The sequence below is a fragment of the Saimiri boliviensis genome, chromosome 11 (assembly GCF_048565385.1).
Source record: "Saimiri boliviensis isolate mSaiBol1 chromosome 11, mSaiBol1.pri, whole genome shotgun sequence".
In the NCBI taxonomy this organism is placed as follows: domain Eukaryota; kingdom Metazoa; phylum Chordata; class Mammalia; order Primates; family Cebidae; genus Saimiri; species Saimiri boliviensis.
Window position 1 is genome coordinate 115,727,829 of NC_133459.1, and position 13,898 is coordinate 115,741,726.

General features: G+C 35.5%; 1 protein-coding gene across 4 annotated transcripts in view; it reads left to right on the plus strand.

Annotated features, from left to right (window-relative positions):
• ARHGAP29 (Rho GTPase activating protein 29) overlaps window positions 1-13,898 on the plus strand; it is a 78,527-nt gene that overhangs the window by 42,663 nt on the left and 21,966 nt on the right. For all 4 annotated transcript variants that reach the window (XM_003933288.4, XM_039460791.2, XM_010343841.3 and 1 more), the window contains 7 exons: window positions 1,331-1,379; window positions 2,139-2,276; window positions 3,404-3,468; window positions 4,250-4,360; window positions 4,464-4,544; window positions 4,737-4,925; window positions 5,662-5,799. In XM_003933288.4, coding sequence (XP_003933337.1) covers window positions 1,331-1,379; window positions 2,139-2,276; window positions 3,404-3,468; window positions 4,250-4,360; window positions 4,464-4,544; window positions 4,737-4,925; window positions 5,662-5,799 — 771 coding nt within the window. The remainder of the gene's footprint in view (window positions 1-1,330; window positions 1,380-2,138; window positions 2,277-3,403; window positions 3,469-4,249; window positions 4,361-4,463; window positions 4,545-4,736; window positions 4,926-5,661; window positions 5,800-13,898) is intronic.

The window sequence follows — 13,898 nt, forward strand, 5'->3', positions numbered from 1 at the left end:
CAAATAAATAAATGCAATATATATATATTGCAACTCTGTGTGTGTGTGTGTGTGTGTGTGTGTAGGTGTGTATGTATGTATGTATGTATGTATGTATGTATGTATGTATTTTGGTGACAGAGTGAGAACTTTGTCTCTTTCACCTGGGCTGGAGTGCAGTGAGGCGATCTTGGCTCACTGCAACCTCTACCTCCTGGATTCAAGCTATTCTTGTGCCTCAGCCTCCCAAGTGGCTGGGACTATAGGCATGCATTACCACATCTGGCTAGTTTTTGTATTTTAGTAGAGACGAGGTTTCTCCATGTTGGCCAGACTGGTCTTGAGCTCCTGACCTCAGGTGATCTGTCCGCCTCAGCCTCCCAAAGTGCTGGGATTACGGACGTGAGCCACCACACCTGGCTTGTTGCAATATATTTAATAGTGGTTACTATGTACCCTGCACTGCGCTAATCCTACATCATCTTAATTCTTAATTCTTAAAACAGCCTTTCGAAAGTAGTTTTCTTATCCCCCTTTTACAGAAGAGCAAACAAAGTTAGGTGAACTTAAATATGTAGCCCAGTGTCAAACAGGTAATAATGGAGCTAGACTTCAGACCCAGGTCTCCTTGATTCTTTATGCGTTGAATCTCTGTATACCCTGTATTGCCCAACTTAAATCAATTAAATTTGTTTAAGATCTCAAAATTTCCAGTACAATGCAACGAAGGAGCACCAGCCACATATAGTTCTTTAATTATAATAGTTAAATAAAATTAAAAATTCACTTCATAGTTGCACTAGTTACTTTCTAAATGTTCAAGTAGCTACATGGAGCTATAAGCTATTTTATTGGGCATATATATAAAACATTTCCATCATTACAGATATAAAACATTTCCATCATTAAGGAAAGTTTTGTGCTAAGCTATCTTAATAGACTTTTAGAGACATGCTTATTATATAGTAAAATGATAAAAGATGACTGGAAGAGACAGATCTGTGTCTTCTGTTTAGATAGCAATGTATTTGCATTGCTTCTCTTCACTTCTTGACTAATATTTTATCTGCAAAATTTAAAGTTTTGAAGGGATTCGTTAATGTTGACTAATGCTGTTAGTAAACAGAGAGGTCATTCATTCTTGGATCTTGGGAACTGCTGTTGTAAAAAGCTGTAAAATTCTTATGAAGTTTTCTGGCACTTAAACAGACTTCTCAGGCCCTTTAAGTTTTAAATACTTGAAATTCTTTAGCAGGAATTATGTAAGAGTAATAAATTTGGGCAAAAAGTTTCTGAAACAAAGATTTGTGTTCTTCTCTAATTGTAAATTTATCTTTTTCCATGTTGTAAGTCGTTTGAAAATGTTTCTGTGGAATCAGTGGACTCATCCAGTGAGAAAGGTAATGCTCAAGGTTTTTATAACTTTTGTCAAACTTCTTGCAGTTACTTTCTATAAATGTTCTGGATTACTTAATCTCTTCTTGCTTAGTAACCTTATGTATTCATTTTTAATGCAAAATGATATATAAAGTTTTACATATAAAGCTTAAGGGAAGTAACCTGCTGGAGTAGATAGATAATATGAGATATAGACTGATCAATAATTGTGTAAAGCTTTTAACTTGAATAATAGAAATACATTTTAAGATAAAAATATGTTATAGTTTGAAACCATTTCAGATTTAAACTCAGGCCTTTTAATTGTAAATTTGTCACTTGTATTTTTTTTTAAGAAAACAGTTTTTAGCCGGGCGCGGTGGCTCAAGCCTGTAATCCTAGCACTTTGGGAGGCCGAGACGGGTGAATCACGAGGTCAAGAGATCGAGACCATCCCGGTCAACATAGTGAAACCCCGTCTCTACTAAAAATACAAAAAACTAGCTGGGCATGGTGGCACGTGCCTGTAATCCCAGCTACTCAGGAGGCTGAGGCAGGAGAATTGCCTGAACCCAGGAGGCGGAGGTTGCGGTGAGCTGAGATCGCGCCATTGCACTCCAGCCTGGGTAACAAGAGCGAAACTCCGTCTCAAAAAAAAAGAAAAAAAGAAAAAAAGAAAACAGTTTTTATTGATGAATATCTTAGGATCTGAGTGCTTCTTTGTTTAGTGTTATGATGTGATCACATTTAACATATACTTACTTTGGTTTTTTTTTTTTCAGGAAATTTTTCTCCTTTAGAACTAGACAGTGTGCTGTTAAAGAACACTGACTCTATAGACTTGGCTTTGTCATATGCTAAAACCTGGTCAAAATACACTAAGAACATAGTTTCATGGGTCGAAAAGAAGCTTAACTTGGGTGAGTTGCTCTTGAAAGCATCCAATTTAGAGTGTAATAATCAAATTGTTTATAACTCATTTTTTATAGATTATGAGTAATAGAATTCCAGATTAGTAGCTGTTACAGTGTAATGAATAAAACCATTGTCCAGTTTCTCATTGTGAAATAGAAAAGACTCTTCTTACACTAGATGTAATTATTATTTACTGTGGACCAGCTACTAGACCTTAGGCCATGAAGACAAATAGAATGCTGAGAATACTGTCTCTGCCTTCAAAGAAGTCACACTCTAGTGGGTAAAAAGAAATGCAATCAGATAATATGGTAACAGGAGATAATAGCAACAATAGATGTATGAGTAGAAGGTAATCGAAGCAGAGAAGAAACATTTTAATAGCTAATATTTCCCTAGTGTTTTACAGTTGTCAAAATGTTTTCGTAGTTTTTCATAGGGAAAAGAATTGTTTTCCCTATTTTACAGCTGAGAGAGACAAAACAGGAGATTTCCTAAGGTCATACAGCAGATTTGCTTACAGTCGTTAGACTGTACAAGAATTGTTTTCCCTGTTTTACAGCTGAGAGAGACAAGACAAGACATTTTCTAAGGCCATACAGCAGATTTGCTTACAGTTATGTAGCATAACTGAAAGAGTACATAATCTACCCAAAGTCTATGCTCCTTCTACTGTATTATTTGCTTACAATAGAGAATGCTAATCAGAATCACCTGAATCGTCTTGTAGAAGGACAGTACACAAGCCTTGGTCGGTCCTATCCTTCAAAGAGGTAAAATGTAGGCAAATATATTTTGAAGATGTTTCCCAGTTGATTCTGATGAGCACTCACAATTAAGAATTGCTGCATTAAGAGCTGTGCGTGGTGGCTTACGCTTATAATCCCAGCTATTCCTAAGGCTGAGGCTGGAATATCAGTTGAGCCCGGGAGTTCAAGGCCAGCCTGGGCAACGTAGTGAGACCACGCCGCTTTAAATAAACAAACAAAGTATTGTTGTGTTATATCTTGATATACACCAGTATTTGTAATCACTTTTTAATTGTGGGATTACAAGTAAATTTAGAGTATAGAGGGGGAAAATTTTTTTTTTTTTTTTTTTAACCTTCTCATACCCTCTTTGAACTTTTCAGAATTGGAGTCTACTAGAAATATGGTCAAGTTGGCAGAGGCAACTAGAACTAACATTGGAATTCAGGTAAGTGTTCTGTGAACTTCTAGGGTTCTGTAATAAGAAACTACTCATGAACTCCCAGTAATATAAATGCCTTGCAAAATCAGAATTTTCAGTTAATATAGGAAAGCACTTAAATGCTGATCTTTTTATTGACAAAATAAAATTATTTTTAAGTTTAGGTGGATTCCATTATGAAAAAATCTAGGAAATTTACTTTTTTTTTTTTTTTTAGTCTTGAGGCAGGGTTTCACTCTGTCACCCATGCTCGTTAAAAATGTCACCCATGCTCGAGTACAGTGGCATGATCTCAGCTCACTGCAACCTCTGTCCCCCCAGGCTCAAGCAGTCCTCCCACCTCAGCCTCCTGATTACCTGGGACTATAAGTGCCCACTAGCATGCCTGGCTAATTTTTGCATGTTTTTGCAGAGATGAGGTTTCACCATGTTGGGGTTTCACATGGTGAAACCTAGGCTGGTGTCAAATTCCTGAGCTCAAGTAATTTGCCCATCTCGCCCTCCCAAAGTGCTGGGATTACAGGCGTGAGCCACTATTCCTGGCTGGAAATTTGCAATTTTATACAAATACTGATTGTCTTGATGGCTACTACTTTTGCTAACCAGTTTTATAATGAATTATAATTCATTTTCTTCTATAGTTTTCTCATAGTCATGTTTATGACTAGTTATTTTTCTGGGGGCAAAAGTCTAAACTTAGTTTCCCTTTTTGAAGAAAAGTAGTGATGTGTTTGGAATTCTAGTGCCATTTGTATTGTAAAATTTACTTTTTAATTTTAAATTTTAGGAGTTCATGCCACTGCAGTCTCTGTTTACTAATGCTCTTCTTAATGATATAGAGAGCAGTCACCTTTTACAACAAACAATTGCAGCTCTCCAGGCTAACAAATTTGTGCAGGTAAAGATTAATTTAATTATATAATTCACTTTTTTTTAAAAAAACAATAGTATGCCTTTAGAAAATTGCTTTTTTCTTGTTCCTTTTTAAATACCCTTCACAGCCTCTACTTGGAAGGAAAAATGAAATGGAAAAACAAAGGAAAGAAATAAAAGAACTTTGGAAACAGGAGCAAAATAAAATGGTTAGTATTAAAATGGAGTTTCACAAATATACTGTTTGTGAACATCTAAAATAATCTGCAGTATATCCTGACCTTTCTTGCTCTCATTTTTCTAAAATATTGTCTTAACTAGTTATCTTGCTGAATATGCCAAAGACACCTGTTCAGTAGGATTTCTTTCATATTCTGTGTTGAATACTATTTTCTGTATAGCTTGAAGCAGAGAATGCTCTCAAAAAGGCAAAATTATTATGCATGCAACGTCAAGATGAATATGAGAAAGCAAAGTCTTCCATGTTTCGTGCGGAAGAGGAGCATCTGCCTTCAAGTGGTGTATTAGCAAAAAATCTCAACAAGCAACTAGAAAAAAAGCGAAGGTTGGAAGAAGAGGCGCTCCAAAAAGTAACAATCTTTTTCTTTTTTATTTGCAAATTGAATTAGCAATAATCTGCCAGGAGTTTGGTGTCAAAGTTCTGTGTCTGCCAGGATCACTTGGAAAGGCTTGTTAAAACATGGCTAAGCCCATCCCCTGGAGTTTCTGATTCAGTAGGTCAGCAGAGGGACCCAGACACGTTACATTTTTAACAGGCTCTCAGGTGGTACTGATAGTTTTGGCGAGGATCCAGATTTTGAAAACTACTCTGCTGAGACCTGAATTTTGGAGTTTTGAAAGACTGTCTTAGAGAAGGCAGTAGTTTGATACATATTTATATTTTACTTAATAAGAAAGTTCACCTTTTAGGCAAGTGTGTGTGTGTATATGTGTACTAATTCAGGCACCTGATAGCAAGGATAGGCAAAAGCTTTGTGTTACTGATGAAATGTAATTTTATAAACAAATTCTGTAAGATTATATAGAAAATAGTAAATATAAATATAATATGCTGTTTCAAATAGAAGTGAATATTTATTTTATAGACAATGTACTAATTACAAATTGTACATGGCCATGGCTATTCGTTGAAATCAATTGCCTTTGAATTACTGACCAGAACAGATTATCTTTAGAAATACTCTTTTGAAAACAGAATATTTCAGAATCTTCAGTTATTTCAACTTAGCTTTACTATAGTAAATATTTGTTTTAAAATATAAATTCTAGTGATCAGTGTTACTTTTTTCTTTGATATTCCTGAAGGTAGAAGAAGCAAATGAACTTTACAAAGTTTGTATGACAAATGTTGAAGAAAGAAGAAATGATCTAGAAAATACCAAAAGAGAAATTTTAACGCAACTCCGGACACTTGTTTTCCAGTGTGATCTTACCCTTAAAGCTGTAAGTAATTTCTTCAGTATTTTGAAGACAAGAGAAAAAAATGTCAGGCCAGGCATGGTGGCTCACACCTGTAATCAGTCCCAGCACTTTGGGAGGCTGAGGTGGGAGGATCACTTGAGCCCAAGAGTTTGAGGTTACAGTGAGCTATGATTACGATTACTCACTCCAGAGGAGGTAATCACTAACAAAAGAAAGAGGCCAGGTGCAGTGGCTCACGCCTTAAATCCCAGCACTTTGGGAAGCCAAGGTGGGGGATCACAAGGGCAGGAGTTCTAGACCATCCTGGCCAACATGATGAAACCCCGTCTCTATTAAATACAAAAAATTAGTTGGGTGCGGTGGTGCGTCCCTGTAGTCCCAGCTACACAGGAGGCTGAGGCAGGGGAATCACTTGAACCTGGGAGGTGGAGATTGCAGTGAGCCTTGATCGTGCCACTGCACTCCAGCCTGGGCGACAGAGCAAGACTCCATCTCAAACAAAAAATAAAGAAAGAAATAGAAGTCTATGTATCTGTAGAAGGGGAAAGTATGCCTCATAAGTTATGATTCTTACGGGATTTAGATTCTGAGGTTAATGAAATGTGTTGAGTTTGCAATTAATTTTCAGTTTTTCATAGTGACATACAGTTTGAATTACTTTTGATCTGCCTTTCCCATGTTCTCTGAATTGATGATTCGTTTGGTTAAAAGTGAAGTCTGAGAGTTTAAAATTGCCTCTAAGCCATCGTTTTTCTTGGCTTGGCTGACAAAATTGATTTGGCCCTTGAAACTTCTGTCAGTGCTCTGAGATGTATTCTTCAGAATTGGAGTAAATTAAATATCGAAACTGAACCAAATTATTTGTTTGGAGACAAAGCATTCTGCTGTCAGTTATTTTTATTTTCTCTTTAAAATGTTTTTCATAAAGTTAATTACATGCAAAAAACTTTTTTTCATGTGTAGTCCACAAGTTTTACCATTTATAAATTTGTGTTAAGTACCACCACAATCAGGATTCAGAACAATACTGTCACTTAAAAATGATTCCTTCATGCTACTTTTTTTGTAGTCGAAATCTCTGCCTATTCCTAACCCCCTGGCAAGTACTGATCTGTTCTCTGCCTTATTAGTTTGGTCTTTTCCAGATTGTCATATATATGAAAACATATACTGTATGACCTTTTGACTGATTTCTTTTAATGCCTTTGAGATTCATCAGTGTTACACATGTATCAATAGGTTGTTTCTTTTTATTACTAAATTCCATTGTATGACTGTACTACAGTGTTTATCCATTCACTAGTTGGACATTTGTGGTGTTTCCAATTTGGGGTGATTATGAGTAGAGCTACAGAATATTTTCTTATACGTTCTTGTTGAACATAGGTTTTCTTGTTTCTCAAGTAAATACCAGGAATAGGATTACTGGTTAGTGTGCTAAATGTATGGTTACCTTTATGAGAAACTGCCAAACTGTTTTCCAGAGTGGCTATGATATTTTTCATTCTAACCAGCAGTGAATGAGAATTTTAGTTGTTCTGTGTCCTTGACATGTGTCAGTCATTGTTTTTAAATATTAGCTGATCCAATTGGTGTGTTATCTAATTGTGGTTTTAATTTGTGTTTCTAAAAATGATTAACAGTATTGAGCATCTTTTTAAGGGCTTATTTACAATCTATATTTTAGCTATTTTTAAAATGGAGTAGTTTATTTTCTTACTGTTGAATTTGCACATATTTTCTCTCATTCTGGAGCTTCTCTTTTTATTCTTTTAGCAGTCTTTGGGGAGCAAAAGGTTTTAGTTTTATTGGAATCCAGCTTACCAGTTTTTTCTTTTATGGGTCATGCTTTTGATGTTATATCTAAGAGTGCTTCACGTAACCCAGGGTCATAAAGATTTATCCTATGATTTCTACTAAAAGTTCTATAGCTTCATATGTAGATAGATATATGATCCATTTTGGGTTAATTTTTGTATAAGGTTTAAGGTATAGGTTGAGATTCATTTTTATCATATGGATGTTATAATAAAATTATACCCACAGGGTTTTACTTTATTGGAGTGACACAGAGAGGTCAGATCTATTGAGAGAAAAACTTATGATTTAGACTTCCCAAGAGAAGGGGACACATCAATCCACACAGGACCACAAGGGAAATACCAAGTTTGGCAAGCGTAAGCAGGGATGAAAGGAAAGCTGAGTAGAGTTTTTATTGGGGTTTCCTCAGAAGGACAAGGTAGACAATTTAGGATTGGCTAGTATGAATTTTCGTGAACTTTGGAGAATAGGGATGGTCTCTAGTTGTTTGGTACCTGACCCCGGGATGATTTAGGGCAGAGGAAATAATTGGCTTTGTGTGGAAGAGTTAGAGAACGAGGTGGTTGGATCTATAGACTTGGGACTTGTTGCTTTGCACATGAAAGCTGTGATATCCTAGCTGAGTCCCTTGGCTGTCTCTAGGAATTAGCTAACCCAGGGAGAGTCAGTCTCTCACTAGCCAGCTTGCTTTTTAAGATGTCAAAACTACATAAAACAGAAAAAATAAAAAACATGGTAAATGCAAATGTCCACTTGTTTCAATACCATTTGTTGAAAACACTATGCCATTTTCATTAAATTGCCTTTGCATCTTGGTAAAAATCAGTTGACCATATTTGTGTGTGCCTACTTCTGTATTTTCTGTTTTGTTGCACCGAAGTACTTGCTGTCCTTTTTATAAAACCCCACTGTCTTGATTATTTTTGCTTTATAGCAAGTCAAAATCAGGTGCATTGTGTGTGTCTTCCAGTTTTATTCTTTTATAGAATTGTTTGAGTATTTAAGATCCTTTGACCTTCCATAAAAATGTTAGAATCAGCTTGTCCGTATCTCAAAAAAAATCTTGCCAACATTTTGGTTGGAATTGGTATTAAATTTTAGATCGGACTGGGAAGAATTGACTGTATATGTAGCATCTTAGCAATATAAAGTTGCCACCCCATGAAGTTGTCTCTCCAACTACTTAACTACTCTTTGATGTTTTTTTAATCAGCATTTTGTAGTTTTCAACATAACTTTAATAAGTTTTGTTCAATCTAATCCTATGTGTGTTTGTGTATATGGGGGGAGCTATTGTGAATGGTCTGTATGTACATACACATAAACAATTTATGTGCGTATGTATAGATTTCCTTTATATAAAATTTCCATTGTTAATTGGTTTGGGGGCTTTTTCATTTGTTTTTGGTTTTTGAGACAGGATTTTACTCTGTCACTCAGACTGGAGTACAGTGGCATGATCACAGCCCACTGCAGCCTCACCCTCCTGGGCTTAAGCAGTCCTCAGCCTTCCAAGTAGCTAAGACTACACATGCATACCACCATGCCAAGCTAATTTTTATATTTTTTTGTAGAGACTAGATTTTGCCATGTTTGCCCAACCTGGTCTCGAATTCCTGGGCTCAAAGAATCTACCCACCTTGGCCTCCCAAAGTCCTAGGATTACAGGCATGAGCCACCGTGCCTGGCTGTTTTAATTGTTAATATTTAGAAATACAATTGATTTTTTTGTGTATTGGTTTTATATTTTGCAGCCTTGCTAAACTAACCTATTTATTTTAGGAGCTTTTTATAGATTCTTTGGGATTTTCTACATAGAAAATTATGTTACATGCAAATAGGGACAGTTTTATATCTTACTTTCCAATCTGTATTCCTTTTATATTTTTCCTTATTGTTCTCGCTAAGGCTTCTAGTACACTGTTAAATAGGGGTGGTAAGAGAAGACATGCTGGCCTTATTGTGCATCTTAGAGGGAAAGTACTCAGTCTTTCATCATAAAATATGGTGATACCTATAGGTTCTTTGAAGATGCCTTTTATCTGGCTAAGAAATTTCTTTTTCCCAGTTTGCTGAATTTTATGGATAAAGATTAAATGAATAAAGGTTTAAATGAATAAGGCTTAGATTTTATCAAATGTCTTTCTGCATTATTTGATATCATGTAGTTTTGTCTTTAGTCTGTAAATATGATGGATTATATCATATTTAAGGATGGACCTAGCTTTGCCTCCCTAGAATAAGACCCTCTTTGTTATGATGAATTGTTTCTTTTATATATTGCTGGATTCAATTTGCTGATTTGTTGAGTATTTTTTCTTTTTCTCTCTGTTAGTGAAAGATTGATATGTCTAAAAATCCTTGCAGTTGTTTTTGTCTGATTTTGAAAGTGTCAGGGTGATGCTGCCTTCATAAAATGAGTTGCCCTTCTATTTTTTTTCTGGAAAAGATTGTGTCAAATTTGTGTCATTTCTTTAAAAGTTTGGTAACATTCCTCTGGTGAAAGTATCTAGGCTTGGGATTTTCTCTTTTGGAAGATTTTTTAACTGTATTCAGTGTATTTTTATATAGTCCTATTCAAGCTGATTATTTCTTCTTAGGTGATTTTTGATCATTTGTGACTTTCATGGAATTGGTCCTATTTGTTTAGATTGTTGAATTTATGTGCATAGGGTGTCCTGTAGTATTCTATAACCTTTTAATGTCTCAGTGTGCTGTAGTAATAACCTCTCTTTCATTCTCAATACTGGTCATTTGCATCTTTTTTCTCTTTCTCTCTTTTTGATCAATCTGGAAAGAGAATGATATGTTTTAGTACTTTCTAAAAAAAGAAATAGCATTTGGTTCCATCAATTTTTCTTTTTCTTAATTTTACTGATTTCTGCATTTTATTTATTTCTACTTTCTTTGGGTTTATTTTGCCTTTTTTTTAAAAAGTTTCTTAAAGTAGAAGCTTGTGTTGTTCATTGAGACCTCCCTGTGCTTTTCTGATACATTTAATTCTTTAAATTTTCCTCTCTCAGCATTGCTTATGTATATCCCACAATTTTGAAATTTATGTTTTCATTTTTATTTCATTCAAAATATTTTCTAATTTCCCTTGAGACTTCATCTTTGATCTGTGAATAATGTAGAAGTCTGTTGTTTAATTTCCAAGTATTTGAGGATTTTCTGGATATCATCCTGATACTGATTTTTAGTTTAATTCCATTATGGTGGGAAACGTACTTGTTATGATTACATCTCTCTTAAATCTGTTATGTAGTTTATTTTATGACCCAGGATGTGGGTCATAAACAAGTAGAAATCAATAAAAACAAATCAATAAAATTAAAAGAGAAAAATTGATGAAACTAAAAGCCATTTTTTTGGAAAGATCGGTGATGAATTTTCCATGTGTACACTTGAAAAGTATGTGTCAACTGAAATGTTTTGTAAGTATCAATTGGTTCCTGTTGTTTTAAGATGTAATTTATTTCTTCTGTATTCTTGATGATTTACATTTTGCTACTTTTATCAATTACTGAGAAAGAAGTTTTGAAGTCTCCAACTTACTGTGTATTTTTAGTTCTATGAGTTTTATATATTTTGAAGCTCTGCTGCTTACACGGTAACAATTATTATATGATCTTGGTAAATCGATCCTTTTATCCTTAGAAATGTGTCTCTTTTTATACTGATAAATTCCCTTGCTTTTTATTCTACCTTATTTAATATTGATATATTATTCCAGTTTTCTTTTGAATATTTTGAGTGTGGCATATCTTTTATCATTCTTTTAATTTTATTGTATTTAAAGTGAGTTTCTTATAGCATATAGAGAACATATACTTCTCTCTTTTTTTTTTTTTTTTTTTTTAATCTATTTTGGCACTATCTTGTAATTGGAGTGTTTAGACCATTTATATTTCAGGTAAACGTATGTTCAGATTTAGGTCTACCACTTTATTTCTTTTGTGTTTATGCCTTGTGATATTTCCTTTAATCTGTTTCCCTTTTGCTGCCTTCATTTGGATGAATTGATAATTTTCTAAACATATATTTTAATTTGTCGAATGAGTGTTTTATTATGTATCTTTATATACGTTTTTGAAAAAATTGGTTGCACACATCTGTGTTACTAAGCTATAGTAGCTCAGGTTATATTCCTACCTTCTAAATGTTTTCTGAAGAAAATATCATGAAGGAAAAAATAGTGTGGATGCTCATAACACCTCTCCTGGTACTATTGTCATAAACTGAATTATTGTTTGCAATGTCTTGGATTCACTGTCAGAGACTGAATATTGGGTTGCCTGGCCCATGGGTCCAATCACCAGAATGGTTTTTTCCCGCTTTGTTCTTATGAAATGAGAAAAATATTTAATAAATGAACCAAAACTGAGATTTTGTTTGGTAGAAAGAACTCTTTCCCATCCCTTCTCTTGTTCTAGTGACTACAGGGTCTTTTTCAAGAGAATATAGCTTTTACAAACCACTCCTGGAGAGCTTCTAGTTAGGAAATGCAATTTTTATCTATTTATATACCCCAAGAAAATCTCTAATTCGAAACTTACATTGCCTTCATAACCACAATGGTTGCACGTAGACTTCTATTGTTACCATTTACTTTTGTCTGCATTTACTCTCAGTGGAGCTAAATGCAAAACTACATCTCTTGACCAGTGAAAAAATGATTTGGTTTACGTCATATGGAGTCAACCAGTTAAGTAGCATATGTCAAAACATAATGGTTTTTGAGATCACTTAACATTGTAAATTCTCATTAGAACCCCACAATCAATGCAACTAGGTTGAACTGAGCTGCTATGGACTGTTTATCACCCCCAAAAATTAGTATGTTGAGATCCTAATCCCCAATATGATAATTTGATGATATTTGGAGGTTGGGGCCTTTGGGAGGCGACTAGGTGAAGCCCTCGTGACCCTCGCCCCTTCTATCATGTGAGGACACAGAGAGAAAAGAGCAGTCTAGGGCCGGGCGCAGTGGCTCAAGCCTATAATCCCAGCACTTTGGGAGGCCGAACAGGGTGGATCACGAGGTCAAGAGATCGAGACCATCCTGGTCAACATGGTGAAACCTCGTCTCTACTAAAAATAAAAAAAACTTAGCTGGGCATGATGGCATGTGCCTGTAATCCCAGCTACTCAGGAGGCTGAGGCAGGAGAATTGCCTGAGCCCAGGAGGCAGGAGGCAGAGGTTGCGGTGAGCCAAGATCACGCCATTGCACTCCAGCCTGGGTAACAAGAGCGAAACTCGGTCTCAAAAAAAAAAAAAAAAAGAAAGAAAGAAAAGAGCAGTCTAAGTCTATGCACCAGGAATTGGGGCCCACACCAGACCCTGAATCTGATAGGGCCTTGCTCTTGATCTCTCAATCTCCAGGACTGTGAGAAATAAATCTTTGTTGTTTAAGTTATTCTGTCGATGGTATTTTTGTTGTAGCAGGACGTAACTAAAGAGCATACAGATGTAGTAGCACCCATATGGACTCTGTCATATATGAAAATGGATATTGTGTCATTAAGATATAAAATAAGCGGCTGGGCGCGGTGGCTTAAGCCTGTAATCCCAGCACTTTGGGAGGCCGAGGCGGGTGGATCACAAGGTCGAGAGATCGAGACCATCCTGGTCAACATGGTGAAACCCCATCATCTCTACTAAAAATACAAAAAAATTAGCTGGGCATGGTGGTGCGTGCCTGTAATCCCAGCTACTCAGGAGGCTGAGGCAGGAGAATTGCCTGAACCCAGGAGGCGGAGGTTGCGGTGAGCCGAGATTGCGCCATTGCACTCCAGCCTGGGTAACAAGAGCGAAACTCTGTCTCCAAAAAAAAAAAAGATATAAAATAAGCATTCTGAAACACTGTTGAAGAAGCTTGAGGATTTTGGAGAATTTAATGTGGTTTCCAGAGTTATATGAAAATACTAGATGCACTTAAAACAGCTACTAGGACAATTCAGCCTAAAATAGATTATGCAATAAATAGCCAAGTTTAAAAAAAAATGGTTGCACACTTATCTGTGTTTCTACGTACACTTAATTTTTTTTACAGTCTACTTAGAACTAGTATTTTAACCACTTCAGGTGAAACGCAGAACCATCACCACCACATAAATTCCTTTACCTAATCTGAGTTATATTTGATATATGTAAATTACATCCATATACATTGAAAACCTTATCAGACTCTCATAATTTTTGTGGTTAAAATTCATACATATTATAAAGAGTTAAGAGACATAGTCTATTATATTTACCCAGATCTTTACTGTTTCTGCTAATTCTTCTTGCATTCTAG